This window comes from Haemaphysalis longicornis, unplaced genomic scaffold (assembly GCF_048455015.1).
Source record: "Haemaphysalis longicornis isolate Haplotype H1 unplaced genomic scaffold, Haemaphysalis longicornis Haplotype H1 scaffold_4, whole genome shotgun sequence".
NCBI lineage: Eukaryota > Metazoa > Arthropoda > Arachnida > Ixodida > Ixodidae > Haemaphysalis > Haemaphysalis longicornis.
The window spans coordinates 117,760,786-117,778,306 of record NW_027526361.1 but is presented as its reverse complement, the minus strand read 5'-3'; the positions used below and the strand labels follow the sequence as shown (position 1 = coordinate 117,778,306).

At 50.0% G+C, this 17,521-nt stretch overlaps 2 protein-coding genes and 46 non-coding genes across 48 annotated transcripts in view; all 48 read right to left on the bottom strand.

Moving 5' to 3' along the window:
• The window catches only part of LOC144179962 (uncharacterized), a 153,840-nt gene that overhangs the window by 111,309 nt on the left and 25,010 nt on the right, over positions 1-17,521 (bottom strand). The gene's annotated exons all lie outside the window — the stretch shown is intronic.
• Positions 5,615-5,687, bottom strand: Trnav-cac (transfer RNA valine (anticodon CAC)). The gene has a single exon. It is a non-coding gene; the product is annotated as a tRNA-Val (tRNA).
• Trnav-gac (transfer RNA valine (anticodon GAC)) lies at positions 5,761-5,833 on the bottom strand. Its single transcript has one exon. It is a non-coding gene; the product is annotated as a tRNA-Val (tRNA).
• Trnav-cac (transfer RNA valine (anticodon CAC)) lies at positions 5,906-5,978 on the bottom strand. Its single transcript has one exon. It is a non-coding gene; the product is annotated as a tRNA-Val (tRNA).
• Positions 6,052-6,124, bottom strand: Trnav-cac (transfer RNA valine (anticodon CAC)). Its single transcript has one exon. It is a non-coding gene; the product is annotated as a tRNA-Val (tRNA).
• On the bottom strand, positions 6,198-6,270 carry Trnav-aac (transfer RNA valine (anticodon AAC)). The gene has a single exon. It is a non-coding gene; the product is annotated as a tRNA-Val (tRNA).
• Positions 6,346-6,418, bottom strand: Trnav-cac (transfer RNA valine (anticodon CAC)). Its single transcript has one exon. It is a non-coding gene; the product is annotated as a tRNA-Val (tRNA).
• On the bottom strand, positions 6,492-6,564 carry Trnav-cac (transfer RNA valine (anticodon CAC)). Its single transcript has one exon. It is a non-coding gene; the product is annotated as a tRNA-Val (tRNA).
• Trnav-cac (transfer RNA valine (anticodon CAC)) lies at positions 6,638-6,710 on the bottom strand. The gene has a single exon. It is a non-coding gene; the product is annotated as a tRNA-Val (tRNA).
• Trnav-aac (transfer RNA valine (anticodon AAC)) lies at positions 6,784-6,856 on the bottom strand. The gene has a single exon. It is a non-coding gene; the product is annotated as a tRNA-Val (tRNA).
• On the bottom strand, positions 6,930-7,002 carry Trnav-cac (transfer RNA valine (anticodon CAC)). The gene has a single exon. It is a non-coding gene; the product is annotated as a tRNA-Val (tRNA).
• Trnav-cac (transfer RNA valine (anticodon CAC)) lies at positions 7,076-7,148 on the bottom strand. The gene has a single exon. It is a non-coding gene; the product is annotated as a tRNA-Val (tRNA).
• On the bottom strand, positions 7,222-7,294 carry Trnav-cac (transfer RNA valine (anticodon CAC)). Its single transcript has one exon. It is a non-coding gene; the product is annotated as a tRNA-Val (tRNA).
• Trnav-cac (transfer RNA valine (anticodon CAC)) lies at positions 7,368-7,440 on the bottom strand. Its single transcript has one exon. It is a non-coding gene; the product is annotated as a tRNA-Val (tRNA).
• Trnav-cac (transfer RNA valine (anticodon CAC)) lies at positions 7,514-7,586 on the bottom strand. Its single transcript has one exon. It is a non-coding gene; the product is annotated as a tRNA-Val (tRNA).
• On the bottom strand, positions 7,660-7,732 carry Trnav-cac (transfer RNA valine (anticodon CAC)). Its single transcript has one exon. It is a non-coding gene; the product is annotated as a tRNA-Val (tRNA).
• Positions 7,806-7,878, bottom strand: Trnav-cac (transfer RNA valine (anticodon CAC)). Its single transcript has one exon. It is a non-coding gene; the product is annotated as a tRNA-Val (tRNA).
• On the bottom strand, positions 7,952-8,024 carry Trnav-cac (transfer RNA valine (anticodon CAC)). The gene has a single exon. It is a non-coding gene; the product is annotated as a tRNA-Val (tRNA).
• Positions 8,098-8,170, bottom strand: Trnav-cac (transfer RNA valine (anticodon CAC)). Its single transcript has one exon. It is a non-coding gene; the product is annotated as a tRNA-Val (tRNA).
• Positions 8,244-8,316, bottom strand: Trnav-cac (transfer RNA valine (anticodon CAC)). Its single transcript has one exon. It is a non-coding gene; the product is annotated as a tRNA-Val (tRNA).
• On the bottom strand, positions 8,390-8,462 carry Trnav-aac (transfer RNA valine (anticodon AAC)). The gene has a single exon. It is a non-coding gene; the product is annotated as a tRNA-Val (tRNA).
• On the bottom strand, positions 8,536-8,608 carry Trnav-cac (transfer RNA valine (anticodon CAC)). The gene has a single exon. It is a non-coding gene; the product is annotated as a tRNA-Val (tRNA).
• LOC144180520 (uncharacterized) lies at positions 12,134-13,391 on the bottom strand. Its single transcript, XM_077708849.1, has one exon. It carries the CDS (start codon positions 13,273-13,275, stop codon positions 12,310-12,312), a length of 966 nt encoding a protein of 321 aa, XP_077564975.1. The 5' UTR covers positions 13,276-13,391; the 3' UTR covers positions 12,134-12,309.
• Trnav-cac (transfer RNA valine (anticodon CAC)) lies at positions 13,646-13,718 on the bottom strand. The gene has a single exon. It is a non-coding gene; the product is annotated as a tRNA-Val (tRNA).
• Positions 13,792-13,864, bottom strand: Trnav-cac (transfer RNA valine (anticodon CAC)). Its single transcript has one exon. It is a non-coding gene; the product is annotated as a tRNA-Val (tRNA).
• On the bottom strand, positions 13,938-14,010 carry Trnav-cac (transfer RNA valine (anticodon CAC)). The gene has a single exon. It is a non-coding gene; the product is annotated as a tRNA-Val (tRNA).
• On the bottom strand, positions 14,084-14,156 carry Trnav-cac (transfer RNA valine (anticodon CAC)). The gene has a single exon. It is a non-coding gene; the product is annotated as a tRNA-Val (tRNA).
• Positions 14,230-14,302, bottom strand: Trnav-cac (transfer RNA valine (anticodon CAC)). Its single transcript has one exon. It is a non-coding gene; the product is annotated as a tRNA-Val (tRNA).
• On the bottom strand, positions 14,376-14,448 carry Trnav-cac (transfer RNA valine (anticodon CAC)). Its single transcript has one exon. It is a non-coding gene; the product is annotated as a tRNA-Val (tRNA).
• Trnav-cac (transfer RNA valine (anticodon CAC)) lies at positions 14,522-14,594 on the bottom strand. Its single transcript has one exon. It is a non-coding gene; the product is annotated as a tRNA-Val (tRNA).
• On the bottom strand, positions 14,668-14,740 carry Trnav-aac (transfer RNA valine (anticodon AAC)). Its single transcript has one exon. It is a non-coding gene; the product is annotated as a tRNA-Val (tRNA).
• Positions 14,814-14,886, bottom strand: Trnav-cac (transfer RNA valine (anticodon CAC)). Its single transcript has one exon. It is a non-coding gene; the product is annotated as a tRNA-Val (tRNA).
• Positions 14,960-15,032, bottom strand: Trnav-cac (transfer RNA valine (anticodon CAC)). Its single transcript has one exon. It is a non-coding gene; the product is annotated as a tRNA-Val (tRNA).
• On the bottom strand, positions 15,106-15,178 carry Trnav-cac (transfer RNA valine (anticodon CAC)). The gene has a single exon. It is a non-coding gene; the product is annotated as a tRNA-Val (tRNA).
• Positions 15,252-15,324, bottom strand: Trnav-cac (transfer RNA valine (anticodon CAC)). Its single transcript has one exon. It is a non-coding gene; the product is annotated as a tRNA-Val (tRNA).
• Positions 15,544-15,616, bottom strand: Trnav-cac (transfer RNA valine (anticodon CAC)). Its single transcript has one exon. It is a non-coding gene; the product is annotated as a tRNA-Val (tRNA).
• Positions 15,690-15,762, bottom strand: Trnav-gac (transfer RNA valine (anticodon GAC)). Its single transcript has one exon. It is a non-coding gene; the product is annotated as a tRNA-Val (tRNA).
• Trnav-cac (transfer RNA valine (anticodon CAC)) lies at positions 15,835-15,907 on the bottom strand. Its single transcript has one exon. It is a non-coding gene; the product is annotated as a tRNA-Val (tRNA).
• Trnav-cac (transfer RNA valine (anticodon CAC)) lies at positions 16,127-16,199 on the bottom strand. The gene has a single exon. It is a non-coding gene; the product is annotated as a tRNA-Val (tRNA).
• On the bottom strand, positions 16,273-16,345 carry Trnav-cac (transfer RNA valine (anticodon CAC)). Its single transcript has one exon. It is a non-coding gene; the product is annotated as a tRNA-Val (tRNA).
• On the bottom strand, positions 16,419-16,491 carry Trnav-cac (transfer RNA valine (anticodon CAC)). The gene has a single exon. It is a non-coding gene; the product is annotated as a tRNA-Val (tRNA).
• Positions 16,565-16,637, bottom strand: Trnav-gac (transfer RNA valine (anticodon GAC)). The gene has a single exon. It is a non-coding gene; the product is annotated as a tRNA-Val (tRNA).
• Positions 16,710-16,782, bottom strand: Trnav-cac (transfer RNA valine (anticodon CAC)). Its single transcript has one exon. It is a non-coding gene; the product is annotated as a tRNA-Val (tRNA).
• Positions 16,856-16,928, bottom strand: Trnav-cac (transfer RNA valine (anticodon CAC)). The gene has a single exon. It is a non-coding gene; the product is annotated as a tRNA-Val (tRNA).
• Positions 17,002-17,074, bottom strand: Trnav-cac (transfer RNA valine (anticodon CAC)). Its single transcript has one exon. It is a non-coding gene; the product is annotated as a tRNA-Val (tRNA).
• Trnav-cac (transfer RNA valine (anticodon CAC)) lies at positions 17,148-17,220 on the bottom strand. The gene has a single exon. It is a non-coding gene; the product is annotated as a tRNA-Val (tRNA).
• On the bottom strand, positions 17,294-17,366 carry Trnav-cac (transfer RNA valine (anticodon CAC)). Its single transcript has one exon. It is a non-coding gene; the product is annotated as a tRNA-Val (tRNA).
• Trnav-cac (transfer RNA valine (anticodon CAC)) lies at positions 17,440-17,512 on the bottom strand. Its single transcript has one exon. It is a non-coding gene; the product is annotated as a tRNA-Val (tRNA).

Sequence of the window (17,521 nt, the reverse complement as noted above, 5' to 3'; positions counted from 1 at the left end):
TTCCCTCGGAATCCCTTCCCTCAGGACGGGGGTTTCGCAAATGTCACTGTTAGTGCCACTGTGCTAAAACACTTTGGTACAATCCGGTAAAGAGGCGGATGCAGTGTTCTAGAGATTACATACAAATTACACCTTTAGGAGTCCGGTAAAGAAAAAAAAAACTTGCAGGTGGAACCGATCTCCTATATAGGCTTGTTTTTAGATGCGGTGAATTGTTTAGTTATAGACTCGCTGGCAGGATTGCTGGTAATTACATGCATGAAATTGCTTAGAATTTCGTTCAAGTACTTGAAATTGTTTAGAATGCCGCACACTCTCCGGTTAGTGAGGAGGACGTCATGATGGTGTTTGCGATGCCTGTCTGTGTGCGTGTGCTGCTGCAACGCGTTTGAGTGCATGTAGTTGCGATGCCGGGGAGGCTAAGAGAAAGCCAGCCAGCCATCAAGTCACTCAAACCGTATTTGGTAGGCAAAGCACGCTTAGCACTAAAAATGGGTCAAGTTTAACATTTGAGAACATAGTTATCACGAGCGACAGGTGAAGTGCACGCACAGAACTTCCAGCAGTCGCGCCATCCGCAGGAAAACTGAGAGACAAAGCGCCGGCGAAGCAGCCGTTATAACATCGCCTATGTCACATGGTGCCGCTTCGTTGAGCGAGAACAGCTAAGGCGCCACTCCGCGGCGGGTAATGTGGCTTGACGTCACACCCCCCACATTTGCGCTCCGGCGGCTGAAGGTCATTGCGGCGCGATGAATGACTTTGCGAGACATGGCGGGGTACAGCTTTCGCTCAAAAAGCATTCTCCTGAACAGCACGCCACTTCCCGCGCATGACGAAGGAGGCCGCTGTATCCGTGTGTCTGCAGTCAACCTAGAAAGAAAGCTGCGCATCCTTCTGAGTCCCAACTGGATGACTCAGGCTACCTCCTTTCCTGACCAGCTCCGTGTGGTAACCCACATCAATGCGGCGCTGGATCTTTGCACCTCAGAAGACAGCCGGGACTAAGGCTGTCGGTGGATCTCTGCACTTCAGAAGACAGCCGGGACTCGGGCTGTCGGGATCACCACCGACTGATCCTGAATAAAGTTTATTATCTCTTTCTTCCCCCCCCCCCCCCTGTCTCTTTACTGGATCGTCACTTGACTGCTTCTTGCGAGCAAAAGGCGTATTCATAACGCCCATCTTTCGTATCCGCACGTTGCTGTGGACCGGATAAGAATGACGATGATAACGGTCCGTCCTGGGTACTCGCGTACGTAAGTACAATGGAGTTTTTTCCCTTTGGGGCCACGGGGATAGCTGGGATTGTAGACAAGTAAATAGAAAATAGATAAGAAAGCGCCATGGGGTAGCTTGTCATACATTGTGAGCACCTTAACAGGGAGGCGAAGACATAGCAGGGACGGTCAGCAGGGGGAAGCCCGCCCTCCCCCCCCACCCCTCCTCCAATTGGTCTATCTCACCGCCACTCCCTCCTCAGGCTTCCACATTACACTTTCCCATCACAACCTTGTTTTCGATAGCATATTTGCCTTGTCTGTTGGCACGTGCTGAGTCATATTGTGTTCTATTAAAATTCGATAGCTCTGCGCATTTTTTACACTTTTACGGTTTTCTGTAAAGTGAACAGTGTGCTTCGGACAACGTGGTCCAGACGACGACGTGCTGCGGACAAGGGACATAAGCACGGCGTCGTTGGCTTCAACGTTCGGCCTACTCGAGCCGTTCAAAGGCACATCCGAGTGTATACGCGGTAGGCCATAAGAAAACGCGACGCGCAGCCAGCCTCCAGTATAGACCACGGCTCAATGGCTCCAGCTGTTAAATGGGAATGCGTTGTGGCCTCTGAGTTTGAAGCATGTATTGGGACGTGCACTGAGGCTTAGAGAGAGAGAGAGAGAGAGAGAGAGAGAGAGAGAGAGAGAGAGAGAGAGAGAGAGAGAGTACATTTAATGGAAACGGCGATGTTAGCCGAGTCGCTGCGCTAGTTTGGCTATATATACATGGTGGTGATTTCAGATAAGATCGAACAAAGGGTGGCTAGTCGACCTCTTCAATTTGCTTTAAAAATTTTATATCATTCACTTATGATTCTAATGTAGAGATTCAGCAATATTTTGCGTGGAAAATTTTTTTCTAACTGTCTAACTATAACAAATCTTGGAACGCTACAAGGTGGGCCCCTTCCGCTACATGGCCGTGCGCCTCGCCTATTCTAGTGACGTCTAGCTACAAAAATATTTATGAGGGGCAATTCGTAAATTTTATGCTCAATTCACACCTGGTGTAAATGTAAAGTGATCGTAAAAAAAGTTTTGCTGCTGTTAAAGATATACATCTTTCGCAATAAAATGTCAAACTCGGCTCACAGCACAATTTTGTTCGAACTTTGAGGCTAAATATTACAAAATGTACTTATGTTGCAACCTTCACGTTTCACTCACGTGTGATCCCTACAGTCATGAACAAACACGCGGAATATTTTAATTGTATACTGCACGGTTAGGATGGCACGGCGACGCACGTTTGAAGAAAAAACTGAAAAACAAATTTCAGGAGCAAATATATTAAAAAAACGGATCTTCGGTTTTTGTCAAATTCTCCCCAGATGTAGGCCTTTACAAGAGGCTTTTCTTTTTTTCGAAATGAGCCAGATCTAGAAACCGAAACTAAGTCGGATAAAACTGCACTGACAAGAAAAACTGCAATTTTCTTTTAAAAAATGGGTGGCAAGAAAATAAATGAGATAACGCCCTGAAAACGCGTATGCAGATCGTAGTTCGTATCGAAAATGTACCAGATCCTGCTGTTTCACTAATCAAAATGAGCCAAATCCATTTGACCGATGGGCGTTTGCTTTTGGCTTGACTGTGCAGACTAACGTGGGTGTTTTCGGATGTTCTTTTTTTGTGTTGCTTTTCGTAGCTGGATTATTATGAATTCAGACGGAAACTGGGAGATTCGCGCAGCATCTGTCCCCAGATGTCAACGACGAAGTGAACGGAAGAAGTGAATGAAATGAAACGGAGAGATGCGAAACAATGATTTCATTTCGTCTCACCCTGCCCTACGAAATAACCCTGGTTATATATTTTTTTTACTCCCATATTTGTCATTTCAGTACTTAACTAAATAGCCGCGGCTTAGAAGCCCCGGCAAATCTCTCTCTCTCTCTCTCTCTCTCTCTCTCTCTCTCTCTCTCTCTCTCTCTCTCTCTCTCTCTCTCTCTCTCCCTCTCTCTCTCTCTCTCTCTCTCTCTCTCTCTCTCTCTCTCTCTCCCTTTGAGGGTACGAATCTTTTCATGGAGGTGAAGAAGAAGATATGAGCAGCCTTCTTGTGAGGCGTTTCGGAAATTCATGGCAAAGCAATGAAGAGCTTGCTTACTTCGCGAGTGGCTTCAGGCACGCCCAAGACAATTATCCTAGGGAAGAATTCGAAAAGAGCTACTAATGGAGCCAAGAAGACTCACCCGCTCTCCATGTATAGTTCTACTGTTTTCGAAGCCCTGTTGCATATTTTGATGCCTTTTCCCCCAAAACTCAATCGCACAATGCCTGAAAGTCAATTTAAATAAAGTTTTCGTAAGAGTGCGCATCCACATGAGACAAGTCCAAGCTTATCACCCAAAATATTTCTCATAATCACGGCATAATTTTAATTACTTGTGGCCATGAACTTCCCCTAGCTGTCATGTAAAATATATCATATAATAGCTTTGACGACGTTGCATTTAGGTCCCGTTACAAACTTCAGCTTATTTCTCAAATTCGCGTTAAGTGGACGTGGCTCATTTCGAAAAACAAAAACGCCTCACATGTGCTTGCACATTCATTAAAAACATGTTGCACCATTTTGTTCATGGAGCGTGTACAGCGGCATAAAGGATCCCTGTCCGCCCGACTCTCCACGACGTACTGTAGTGATAGCGACTCCCCTCAGGTTTGTCTAAATTATGTATGTTTTGTATGAAAGATAAATGTTGCCTTTACGGATACAATAAGTGAGAATGTAGCAGAAAAAAATGGCGTTTTTAATGCCCACGTTGCCACCTTAACAAGCAATCTGCGTCCAAACTAATGTCTATGTATAGGAGAAAAAACGACAAAACTCTTCGAGCCCCATATTTAAAAAAAAAAGCGCTCTTTCAATTTTTGTGAAACTCTCCAAACAGGTTGACCGCTGTTTATTTTACTTCGAAGTAGAAACACCAAGAAGTAGAAACTCAGAAGTAGAGACAGTATAAATCACTCATGAGCCATTTCAACAAGCCAAATACAGAAGTATCAATTAGACGAGTATACTCGGTTACAGCTTAAGAACGGCAACGATGATGATGATGATTGCTATTGGTTTCCCGTTTGTAGCGGGGTGATGACATGTCATCTTACCAAAAATGACTAATATACCCATGTTTCACACTCTTGGTTTAATACTAGCGCTGCTTAGAGCAGGCACAAAAAGCTTATTAGGCCCGAAATACTTTCTTTTCCCTGTTACAGGTGGTAATTGTCCTAGGCAATATTCCCCTCTCTGCTTTTCGTCCACCAGCATTTTAATCTTCTTTTCGTCCCCTCGACATCCTCGAAGTTAACTTCCTCTGTGATACCCTGAACTCCTAGGGCTTGCCGCTGTGCCTCATCAGCGAAAGTTGCCTCTGGGCCTCATCACCGCAGCCGGATGTTACTCCGCGCGGCGCAAGTAGTGCATTACTGTGAGTATTTTGAACATGGCGGGAGCCGTTTCCCTCATTTCATGGATTTATATGTTTTTAAACTACTGCAGTGACAACAAATAAACTACGCGAGAAAATGCAAAAGATATCACGCATTCATAGCAATCTCCTTTGAAAACGCCCGCGCCCGTTGACATCCGGGTCTGTCGCTTTGGCGGAGTGATACGATGCATGAGCTATTGCCGTTCTTATTAACTTGTTCCAGAATATAGTAAAGCACGTGCCCACTAAATTCCCTCTTTGCTTGACGTCGAACAGTACAGCCACATGCGGCACCCACTGCAATCCAATGAATGAATGAGTGAATGAATGAATGAATGAATGAATAAAGGTCGAACGCCTCGTGCGAGGGAAGGGGAGGAAGAGCAGGGGAAATAAACCAGTGGGCGGATGGGGTTCAATCACAACGCGTGTCCAACCCGCACACGGGCCACTTCATTTAGGTATTTTCACTAGACCTGTACGTCCAGCAAATTTCCACGTGGTCGTTAAAGCCTATTTCACGTCGCTCGAGGGCGCTATCCATTATTGAAGGGGCGCGACGTGAGGAGGTTGACACCTACGGAAAAAAAAAGGATTATGATACTAGGGGGAAAAGTGACTTCAGCGCGTGCCGCTTCAGTGCTGGGCTGCTCCGAGCTTCGCGCTCTTTCCGCTGCTTCCCCCACCGGCGCGGCAATCACCAGGAATACAGGGCGTAATTAGCCCCACCCACAACGCCGGCATATCCGTAAGGCAATCGTACGGCAACGCGATATACCGACACTGCAGCATACCGTGAATATATTGAATTTATGCTGTTAAAAGCGTTGGTGGCTGTCGCCCACGGGGTTTAATCGGGTCTAACAGGCTTTCTTCTTGTAGCTGAAAAAAAATCTCTGTTTCCGCCCGGGATCGAACCGGGTACATTGCGCGTGTGAGGCGCACGTGATAACCGCTACACCACGGAAACGAGGATGGAAGGAAGACGCCAAGAGCTGAAGGTGCTGATTGTTATGACGGAATGAAGGAAACAAATTAAAAACTGTTTCCGCCCGGGATCGAACCGGGGACCTTGCGCGTGTCAGGCGCACGTGATAATCGCTACACCACGGAAACGGGGATGGAAAGGAGGCGCCAAGAGCTGAAGGTGCTGATTGTTATCCCGAAATGGAGGGAAAAATTAAAAACTGTTTCCGCCCGGGATCGAACCGGGGACCTTGCGCGTGTGAGGCGCACGTGATAACCGCTACACCACGGAAACGGGGGTGGAAGGGAGACGCCAAGAGCTGAAGGTGCTGATTGTTATGCCGAAATGAAGGAAACAAATTAAAAACTGTTTCCGCCCGGGATCGAACCGGGGACCTTGCGCGTGTGAGGCGCACGTGATAACCGCTACACCACGGAAACGGGGGTGGAAGGGAGACGCCAAGAGCTGAAGGTGCTGATTGTTATCCCGAAATGGAGGAAAAAAATTAAAAACTGTTTCCGCCCGGGATCGAACCGGGGACCTTGCGCGTGTTAAGTACACGTGACAACCGCTACACCACGGAAACGGGGATTGAAGGGAGACGCCAAGAGCTGAAGGTGCTGATTGTTATGCCGAAATGAAGGAAAAAAAAACTAAAAACTGTTTCCGCCCGGGATCGAACCGGGGACCTTGCGCGTGTGAGGCGCACGTGATAACCGCTACACCACGGAAACGGGGGTGGAAGGGAGACGCCAAGAGCTGAAGGTGCTGATTGTTATCCCGAAATGGAGGAAAAAAATTAAAAACAGTTTCCGCCCGGGATCGAACCGGGGACCTTGCGCGTGTGAGGCGCACGTGATAACCGCTACACCACGGAAACGGGGGTGGAAGGGAGGCGCCAAGAGCTGAAGGTGCTGATTGTTATGCCGAAATGAAGGAAACAAATTAAAAACTGTTTCCGCCCGGGATCGAACCGGGGACCGTGCGCGTGTGAGGCGCACGTGATAACCGCTACACCACGGAAACGGGGGTGGAAGGGAGACGCCAAGAGCTGAAGGTGCTGATTGTTATCCCGAAATGAAGGAAACAAATTAAAAACTGTTTCCGCCCGGGATCGAACCGGGGACCTTGCGCGTGTTAAGTACACGTGACAACCGCTACACCACGGAAACGGGGATTGAAGGGAGACGCCAAGAGCTGAAGGTGCTGATTGTTATCCCGAAATGGAGGAAAAAAATTAAAAACAGTTTCCGCCCGGGATCGAACCGGGGACCTTGCGCGTGTGAGGCGCACGTGATAACCGCTACACCACGGAAACGGGGGTGGAAGGGAGGCGCCAAGAGCTGAAGGTGCTGATTGTTATGCCGAAATGAAGGAAACAAATTAAAAACTGTTTCCGCCCGGGATCGAACCGGGGACCTTGCGCGTGTGAGGCGCACGTGACAACCGCAACACCACGGAAACGGGGATGGAAGGGAGACGCCAAGAGCTGAAGGTGCTGATTGTTATGCCGAAATGAAGGAAGCAAATTAAAAACTGTTTCCGCCCGTGATCGAACCGGGGACCTTGCGCGTGTGAGGCGCACGTGATAACCCCTACACCACGGAAACGGGGGTGGAAGGGAGGCGCCAAGAGCTGAAGGTGCTGATTGTTATGCCGAAATGAAGGAAACAAATTAAAAACTGTTTCCGCCCGGGATCGAACCGGGGACCTTGCGCGTGTGAGGCGCACGTGATAACCGCTACACCACGGAAACGGGGATTGAAGGGAGACGCCAAGAGCTGAAGGTGCTGATTGTTATCCCGAAATGGAGGAAAAAAATTAAAAACAGTTTCCGCCCGGGATCGAACCGGGGACCTTGCGCGTGTGAGGCGCACGTGATAACCGCTACACCACGGAAACGGGGGTGGAAGGGAGGCGCCAAGAGCTGAAGGTGCTGATTGTTATGCCGAAATGAAGGAAACAAATTAAAAACTGTTTCCGCCCGTGATCGAACCGGGGACCTTGCGCGTGTGAGGCGCACGCGATAACCGCTACACCACGGAAACGGGGGTGGAAGGGAGGCGCCAAGAGCTGAAGGTGCTGATTGTTATGCCGAAATGAAGGAAGCAAATTAAAAACTGTTTCCGCCCGTGATCGAACCGGGGACCTTGCGCGTGTGAGGCGCACGTGATAACCGCTACACCACGGAAACGGGGGTGGAAGGGAGGCGCCAAGAGCTGAAGGTGCTGATTGTTATGCCGAAATGAAGGAAACAAATTAAAAACTGTTTCCGCCCGTGATCGAACCGGGGACCTTGCGCGTGTGAGGCGCACGTGATAACCGCTACACCACGGAAACGGGGGTGGAAGGGAGGCGCCAAGAGCTGAAGGTGCTGATTGTTATGCCGAAATGAAGGAAACAAATTAAAAACTGTTTCCGCCCGTGATCGAACCGGGGACCTTGCGCGTGTGAGGCGCACGCGATAACCGCTACACCACGGAAACGGGGGTGGAAGGGAGGCGCCAAGAGCTGAAGGTGCTGATTGTTATGCCGAAATGAAGGAAACAAATTAAAAACTGTTTCCGCCCGGGATCGAACCGGGGACCTTGCGCGTGTGAGGCGCACGTGACAACCGCAACACCACGGAAACGGGGATGGAAGGGAGACGCCAAGAGCTGAAGGTGCTGATTGTTATCCCGAAATGGAGGACAAAAATTAAAAACTGTTTCCGCCCGGGATCGAACCGGGGACCTTGCGCGTGTTAAGTACACGTGACAACCGCTACACCACGGAAACGGGGATTGAAGGGAGACGCCAAGAGCTGAAGGTGCTGATTGTTATGCCGAAATGAAGGCAAAAAACTAAAAACTGTTTCCGCCCGGGATCGAACCGGGGACCTTGCGCGTGTGAGGCGCACGTGATAACCGCTACACCACGGAAACAGTTTTTTTTTCTTTATTACCTTCTTGGCATTACAACAGAATACAACCATTGAGTAAAATGAACCTCCTCCACTCGGAGGTCACACTTTGGTTAAAATCTTTTCAATGACACCAATTCATCCATTACAGGCAGCCAGTCTGGTGGCTCACTTTGTGCCTTGTATACTTCCCTGGTCAGAACAACACTTTCAATGAAATAGTCTCTTGCAGATCGAGCATCCACGTCAGCATGTCTATCAGCCATTCTTGGTTTCCATAAACTGTGAAGGCTCAACAACATCAGCATGTCATATGGGACTCCGCTTTCACCGCTTACTGGGAGAAAACGAATACCGTATGGTGAGACCGGCAATTCTTTTTTCAATGTGCGTTGCAAGATGTCCCAATGAAACACCGCGTCAGAGCACTCCAGGAATATATGTTCTATCGTTTCTGCCCTTGGGCATACCCTGCAGTTTACAGTTCCTGGAATGAACATACCCTTTTCCTGAAGCCAGGGTTTTACTGGTAATGTGCCACTGTGGAGTTGAAAAAAGAAAGTCTTGGTGGAAGCCCGGAGAGGCATTTTCTTTACCCTTTTCAGAACGTCTTGTCCTGGCTTTGACTGTTACAAGGAACGATACAACGGCACAGGTAGGCACACCTCAATCAGGTCCTTATAGAGTTGCTTTTTAGTTATCACACTCAGATACTGCAAGGAAAAGCGAACCTTCAAAAACTGAAAAGCTGCTGCAACTTCCCGCAGATAACCGCGAGGACTCCGCCGACGAACATTGCTCGACGAAACAACAAAATCAGGCAGTGCATCACACAGCGTCACTTGCACAACAGTGCGCAAGAACAAATCATTTTGATCCCGCAAAAATATAAACCTGGATACAATTTGTCTGAAAAACAAGTGCACGAGACCTAGACCCCCTCTTTGAACCGACCGAAAGAGATTGGTACGGCTCATTCGCTCCCAATTTGACCCCCAAATAAAGGTCGCAAATACCCTGTGTATTTTTTGAATGTTTACTCTTGACATACAAAGTGCCTGCAAAACATACCATATTTTGGCAACCAGAAAAATGTTGCACACTGTGGACCGGGTGAAAACTGAAAAATCTCTACCACCCCATTTCCCAGTTTTCGTCTGTACTTGCTCGACTTCTTTTTTCCAGTATTCATTGGTGTCCCGGTAATGTTGAAGCGGCACACCCAAGTACTTTGTTGGGGTGACAGTCCAGCGTACGTTACCGTACAAAGCTGGTGGGTTGTCCCATTCCCCGTGCCAAAATCCTAGGCATTTGTCCAGATTGATTACACTACCCGTTAATTTGCAAAACCGGGTCGCTTCGTGAAGAGCTTCACGAATACCCTCTTCACTTTCGCATAAGACGGCGATGTCATCAGCATAACATAGAATTTTAACTTCCGATGACATCAGCCGGAAACCATGAATTGCTTCATTACTTATTACTTTTCGGCAGAAAGGTTCCAGGTAAATGGCAAACAACAACGGCGCCAAAGGACAACCTTGTTTGACCGAAGAACTTACACGGATCCTTTGCGTAAGGTTCTTATTCACGATGATGTTCGTGTACGTGTCGTTGTAAACCATCTTTACACCTTCTAGGATGACTGAGCCTACATTCACATGATCAAGAATGGAGTACAGGATGTCATGCGCAACGCGATCGTATGCCTTCTCAAAATCGAGTTGCAGCATTGCAACTCTGCCTCCAAACATATCGCAGTACTCTAAAATGCTTCTGGTCACATGAATGTTAGTTGTGATTGAACGCCCTTTAATCCCACATGTTTGGTGAGGTCCTACAATGTCTTTTATTACGCTTTGTAGGCGGCGCGCCAGCACCTTCATGAAAATCTTATAGTCCACGTTTGCAAGGCTTATCGGTCTATAAGCTGTTACACTCTCTAGCTTAATAGGATCATCGCTTTTCGGTATCAGAGCTATGTGTGTTTGCCGGAAAGAAGGAGGGGCATGCTTTGACCGATACGCTTGTGTGATAACCCTGTGCAAGGCCTCTGCTACTTCTCGTTTAAAAGTTTTGTAGAAGGCTGCACCAATACCATCGGGCCCCGGGGTCTTCCCCACGCTAAGTTCATCGATTGCATTTTCTATCTCTGTTACAGTTATCGGTGCTTCGAGACTGACTTTGACTTCTTCCTCTAACTTTGGCATAAGTGCCAAGAAGTCACTGTCGTACCCTACCCCTGCAGGGCTTTTATGTCCCAATAGTTCGCTGTAGTATTCAAAAAATGCCCGTTCTATTACTTTCACGTCGTCTGAGACGGCATTGCCATACCTAATTTGTTTTATTTCGTTCTTCGATGCATATCTTTTCTCGTCTCCCAGTGCACGCTTACTCGGTTTTTCACCGCACCACAAATGCTCATTGCGCGCGCGTACGACTGCCCCTTTATAACTCTGCTCATCCATCGTCTCTAGTTGACCCTTCACGTCCTTTATTTGTTTTGCGAACGTTCCTGGTTGCGCGCTATCTACTGTTAACAAAAACTGGAGCTGAGCAATCAGTTCCCTTTCTTTTGCTCTTTCTTCTCTCCGTAAGGCGCATGCTCTTTCGATAGCAGTCATTTTTATTTGTTGCTTGAACTGTTCCCACGTTTCGATATCGTTTTCATTGTCGGAAGTAAGCAGTGTTTCTACGCATTCTTTTGCATTATTAACAAAACATTCGTCATCAAGCAGTTAAGTGTTGAACTTCCAGAGATCCCAATTGAAGGGGGCTTTTGTCTTCTTTTTTCCTAGCGTACATAAAACTAAGCTATGGTCACTGAACGATACTGGCTTCACTTCGTAGCTATTGCACGTCGAAATAAGCTTCATCGAAACGTATATTCTGTCTAACCTAGCATGGCTATCACGCTGAAAGTGCGTGAACTGCGGGCAGTTGCCGTCCGATAAAGCCTTTCCAACATCGTCTAACTGGTAATTATGTGTTATTTGGCTCAAAGTATTTGCACTTCGTTCTCGTACAGGTACGTTTTTGTACCTATCTTCTGCATAACAGACGCAATTAAAATCCCCAAGCAGAATAATGTATCTGTCGGTTTTCATGTGTCCTTCGATCTGTTCAAAAAAGACTGCGCGCTCGTTATCTCTATTTGGCGCATAAACACAAACAATCCTCCATCGAGTTTCAAAACAGGAAAAATCACAAATGGCTAACCGACCCGTTTCACTCACGATGACATTCTCTTCTACAATTCCCAGGGAATTGCGTATGAAAATGGCACATCCTCCAGACGTGCCCACAGCATGACTAACTACCACATTATACCTCGAAGCAAAAGGTTGAACCATACGATCGGTTTGTTCTTGACTTTCTAACTTTGTTTCCTGTATTGCTGCTATGTCAACATCATTTTCCAGAAACAACCGACTTAGTTGATACTGCCGTCGTTTAGCCGATAGGCCTCTCACATTCAGCGTGGCAACGCGAAGAGCTCTTTGTAAGTTTTGTGTCATTTACGATTGACGGTTACAATGCCCCTTGCCAACCCCTTCATAACATATTGTGACCAACTCACTGTCTCAGTGCAATCCATGTTGACAGGGCCCCAGGGAGTTTTTGTTTCCCGGCAAAAGCGTCTCTCGTTCCACAACACACTGGCACAAGTGAGATGGCACTTAACTTCGTCGTGTGACATCCAGCAGAATCCGGCCTTCGACGCTAGGTCGGCGGCATCATGCTTGGGGTGCGCTCCGGGGGTATGTTGGGCTTTGGCTTGAACGATGGCCGCCGCGATGGGGCCGCCTTGGGGGGCGGCTCCTCCCCGTTGGCCTCGCTGGCATTGTGTCCGTCCTTGGAGTTTGGTTCCCGTGTCCTCTTGACCGTGGCTGTACCCCCGTTGGATTTGTCCACCTCCATGCTCTCCGCCGGTTTAACGGGAACCGAAACCGCAGTTTCGCTGGCTGCAGTAGGAATGACGTCGTCCAGTGGCTTATCTCCGCTCGTTCGCTGCTCCGGTGAAGCACCTTCAACTTTTTGTTCTGCGCTTTTGGCCTGGTTGGTGGGCGTGACCGTGGGCGTGACCACTACCGGCGTTGCCTCACCGGCAGCCCGGCTGTCTCCCGTTCCCGCCGTTTCCTCGGCGTCGGCTTCATCCATGATGTGATCGCTGATATCCTCGCGCAGGGTTGGGCCGGCAACGGTGGCGTAAGTCCTGACGCACTGGTTCTCTTCATGACCGAACCGACGGCACTGCGCGCAACGCGGGACCCGACATTCTCGTCGGATATGTCCGGTGCCGCGGCAGCGCAAACAAAGCGGCGCCCTCCCTGGCACCGCCACGAGCGCCAAGTCTGGCCCCACTCGCAGCTGGTGCGGTAGGTCGTCCACAGTGAGGCCCGCCTTGAGCTTCAGGGATATGGAGCGGGTGGTTGACAGTTTCTCGGAGCAGTTCTGAGCTCGCCACTTTTCCCTTGTTAGCTCCGTAACCTTCCCATAGGGAGCCAAAGCCGCACGCACCTCGTCGTCGGGGATGTTGTGCAGCACCCAGTGTAACTTCAGGCGGGTCTCCTGGTTGCACGGGTCTACCACAAGGCAGCGATGATCCTTCACGGTGAACTCGCCAGCAGAGATGATCTTCTTCTTTCCTTCAGTGTCCTTGAAAGTTACTGCCCAAAGGTGGTTCATTTGGTAAGCCCCAAGGGCGAGAACGTCTTGGAAAAGTCCCAAATGAATGAGCGCGTCACGGAAATGTTCGACCCTATACGGCCTGGCTTTAACGTCGGCATGTAGAAATATTGTGTTCAAAACAGGCGTACCTGATGGCAGCGATGGCAAAAGAACCTGATAATCCTGGTTGGCATTTTCCGTTACCCTGTTACCGCGGCCCTGCTGGGTCGCAAATACCGCCCCTTTACCGGAGCTCGACATAACACGTCCGTCCGCTACGGTGGCCGAAAGTGGAAAAACCCACACCACGGAAACAGGGATGGAAAGGGGCGGCCAAGAGCTGAAGGTGCTGATTGTTATCCCGAAATGAAGGAAACAAATTAAAAACTGTTTCCGCCCGGGATCGAACCGGGGACCGTGCGCGTGTGAGGCGCACGTGATAACCGCTACACCACGGAAACGGGGGTGGAAGGGAGACGCCAAGAGCTGAAGGTGCTGATTGTTATCCCGAAATGGAGGAAAAAAATTAAAAACTGTTTCCGCCCGGGATCGAACCGGGAACCTTGCGCGTGTGAGGCGCACGTGATAACCGCTACACCACGGAAACGGGGGTGGAAGGGAGGCGCCAAGAGCTGAAGGTGCTGATTGTTATGCCGAAATGAAGGAAACAAATTAAAAACTGTTTCCGCCCGGGATCGAACCGGGGACCTTGCGCGTGTGAGGCGCACGTGACAACCGCAACACCACGGAAACGGGGATGGAAGGGCGACGCCAAGAGCTGAAGGTGCTGATTGTTATCCCGAAATGGAGGAAAAAAATTAAAAAAAGTTTCCGCTCGGGATCGAACCGGGGACCTTGCGCGTGTGAGGCGCACGTGATAACCGCTACACCACGGAAACAGGGATGGAAAGGGGCGGCCAAGAGCTGAAGGTGCTGATTGTTATCCCGAAATGAAGGAAACAAATTAAAAACTGTTTCCGCCCGGGATCGAACCGGGGACCTTGCGCGTGTGAGGCGCACGTGATAACCGCTACACCACGGAAACGGGGGTGGAAGGGAGGCGCCAAGAGCTGAAGGTGCTGATTGTTATGCCGAAATGAAGGAAACAAATTAAAAACTGTTTCCGCCCGGGATCGAACCGGGGACCTTGCGCGTGTGAGGCGCACGTGACAACCGCAACACCACGGAAACGGGGATGGAAGGGAGACGCCAAGAGCTGAAGGTGCTGATTGTTATGCCGAAATGAAGGAAAAAAACTAAGAACTGTTTCCGCCCGGGATCGAACCGGGGACCTTGCGCGTGTGAGGCGCACGTGACAACCGCAACACCACGGAAACGGGGATGGAAGGGAGACGCCAAGAGCTGAAGGTGCTGATTGTTATCCCGAAATGGAGGAAAAAAATTAAAAACTGTTTCCGCCCGGGATCGAACCGGGGACCTTGCGCGTGTTAAGTACACGTGACAACCGCTACACCACGGAAACGGGGATTGAAGGGAGACCCCAAGAGCTGAAGGTGCTGATTGTTATGCCGAAATGAAGGAAAAAAACTAAAAACTGTTTCCGCCCGGGATCGAACCGGGGACCTTGCGCGTGTGAGGCGCACGTGATAACCGCTACACCACGGAAACGGGGGTGGAAGGGAGACGCCAAGAGCTGAAGGTGCTGATTGTTATCCCGAAATGGAGGAAAAAAATTAAAAACTGTTTCCGCCCGGGATCGAACCGGGGACCTTGCGCGTGTGAGGCGCACGTGATAACCGCTACACCACGGAAACGGGGGTGGAAGGGAGGCGCCAAGAGCTGAAGGTGCTGATTGTTATGCCGAAATGAAGGAAACAAATTAAAAACTGTTTCCGCCCGGGATCGAACCGGGGACCTTGCGCGTGTGAGGCGCACGTGATAACCGCTACACCACGGAAACGGGGGTGGAAGGGAGACGCCAAGAGCTGAAGGTGCTGATTGTTATGCCGAAATGAAGGAAAAAAATTAAAAACTGTTTCCGCCCGGGATCGAACCGGGGACCTTGCGCGTGTGAGGCGCACGTGATAACCGCTACACCACGGAAACGGGGGTGGAAGGGAGGCGCCAAGAGCTGAAGGTGCTGATTGTTATGCCGAAATGAAGGAAACAAATTAAAAACTGTTTCCGCCCGAGATCGAACCGGGGACCTTGCGCGTGTGAGGCGCACGTGACAACCGCAACACCACGGAAACGGGGATGGAAGGGAGACGCCAAGAGCTGAAGGTGCTGATTGTTATCCCGAAATGGAGGAAAAAAATTAAAAACTGTTTCCGCCCGGGATCGAACCGGGGACCTTCCGCGTGTGAGGCGCACGTGATAACCGCTACACCACGGAAACGGGGATGGAAGGGAGACGCCAAGAGCTGAAGGTGCTGATTGTTATGCCGAAATGAAGGAAACAAATTAAAAACTGTTTCCGCCCGTGATCGAACCGGGGACCTTGCGCGTGTCAGGCGCACGTGATAATCGCTACACCACGGAAACGGGGATGGAAAGGAGGCGCCAAGAGCTGAAGGTGCTGATTGTTATCCCGAAATGGAGGGAAAAATTAAAAACTGTTTCCGCCCGGGATCGAACCGGGGACCTTGCGCGTGTGAGGCGCACGTGATAACCGCTACACCACGAAAACGGGGGTGGAAGGGAGGCGCCAAGAGCTGAAGGTGCTGATTGTTATGCCGAAATGAAGGAAACAAATTAAAAACTGTTTCCGCCCGAGATCGAACCGGGGACCTTGCGCGTGTGAGGCGCACGTGACAACCGCAACACCACGGAAACGGGGATGGAAGGGAGACGCCAAGAGCTGAAGGTGCTGATTGTTATCCCGAAATGGAGGAAAAAAATTAAAAACTGTTTCCGCCCGGGATCGAACCGGGGACCTTCCGCGTGTGAGGCGCACGTGATAACCGCTACACCACGGAAACGGGGATGGAAGGGAGACGCCAAGAGCTGAAGGTGCTGATTGTTATGCCGAAATGAAGGAAACAAATTAAAAACTGTTTTCGCCCGGAATCGAACCGGGGACCTTGCGCGTGTGAGGCGCACGTGATAACCGCTACACTACGGAGACGGGGATGGAAGGGAGACGCCAAGAGCTGAAGGTGCTGATTGTTATGCCGAAATGAAGGAAACAAATTAAAAACTGTTTCCGCCCGGGATCGAATCGGGGACCTTGCGCGTGTGAGGCGCACGTGATAACCGCTACACCACGGAAACGGGGGTGGAAGGGAGGCGCCAAGAGCTGAAGGTGCTGATTGTTATCCCGAAATGGAGGAAAAAAAATAAAAACTGTTTCCGCCCGGGATCGAACCGGGGACCTTGCGCGTGTCAGGCGCACGCGATAATCGCTACACCACGGAAACCGGGATGGAAAGGAGGCGCCAAGAGCTGAAGGTGCTGATTGTTATCCCGAAATGGAGGGAAAAATTAAAAACTGTTTCCGCCCGGGATCGAACCGGGGACCTTGCGCGTGTGAGGCGCACGTGATAACCGCTACACCACGGAAACGGGGGTGGAAGGGAGACGCCAAGAGCTGAAGGTGCTGATTGTTATGCCGAAATGAAGGAAACAAATTAAAAACTGTTTCCGCCCGTGATCGAACCGGGGACCTTGCGCGTGTGAGGCGCACGCGATAACCGCTACACCACGGAAACGGGGGTGGAAGGGAGGCGCCAAGAGCTGAAGGTGCTGATTGTTATGCCGAAATGAAGGAAACAAATTAAAAACTGTTTCCGCCCGTGATCGAACCGGGGACCTTGCGCGTGTGAGGCGCACGTGATAATCGCTACACCACGGAAACGGGGGTGGAAGGGAGGCGCCAAGAGCTGAAGGTGCAGATTGTTATGCCGAAATGAAGGAAACAAATTAAAAACTGTTTCCGCCCGTGATCGAACCGGGGACCTTGCGCGTGTGAGGCGCACGTGATAACCGCTACACCACGGAAACGGGGGTGGAAGGGAGGCGCCAAGAGCTGAAGGTGCTGATTGTTATGCCGAAATGAAGGAAACAAATTAAAAACTGTTTCCGCCCGTGATCGAACCGGGGACCTTGCGCGTGTGAGGCGCACGTGATAACCCCTACACCACGGAAACGGGGGTGGAAGGGAGGCGCCAAGAGCTGAAGGTGCTGATTGTTATGCCGAAATGAAGGAAACAAATTAAAAACTGTTTCCGCCCGGGATCGAACCGGGGACCTTGCGCGTGTGAGGCGCACGTGATAACCGCTACACCACGGAAACGGGGGTGGA

Bases quoted from the DNA above. Each gene is read 5' to 3' on its own strand.
- LOC144180520 (XM_077708849.1), bottom strand. From the start codon at position 13,275: ATGAACCACCTTTGGGCAGTAACTTTCAAGGACACTGAAGGAAAGAAG.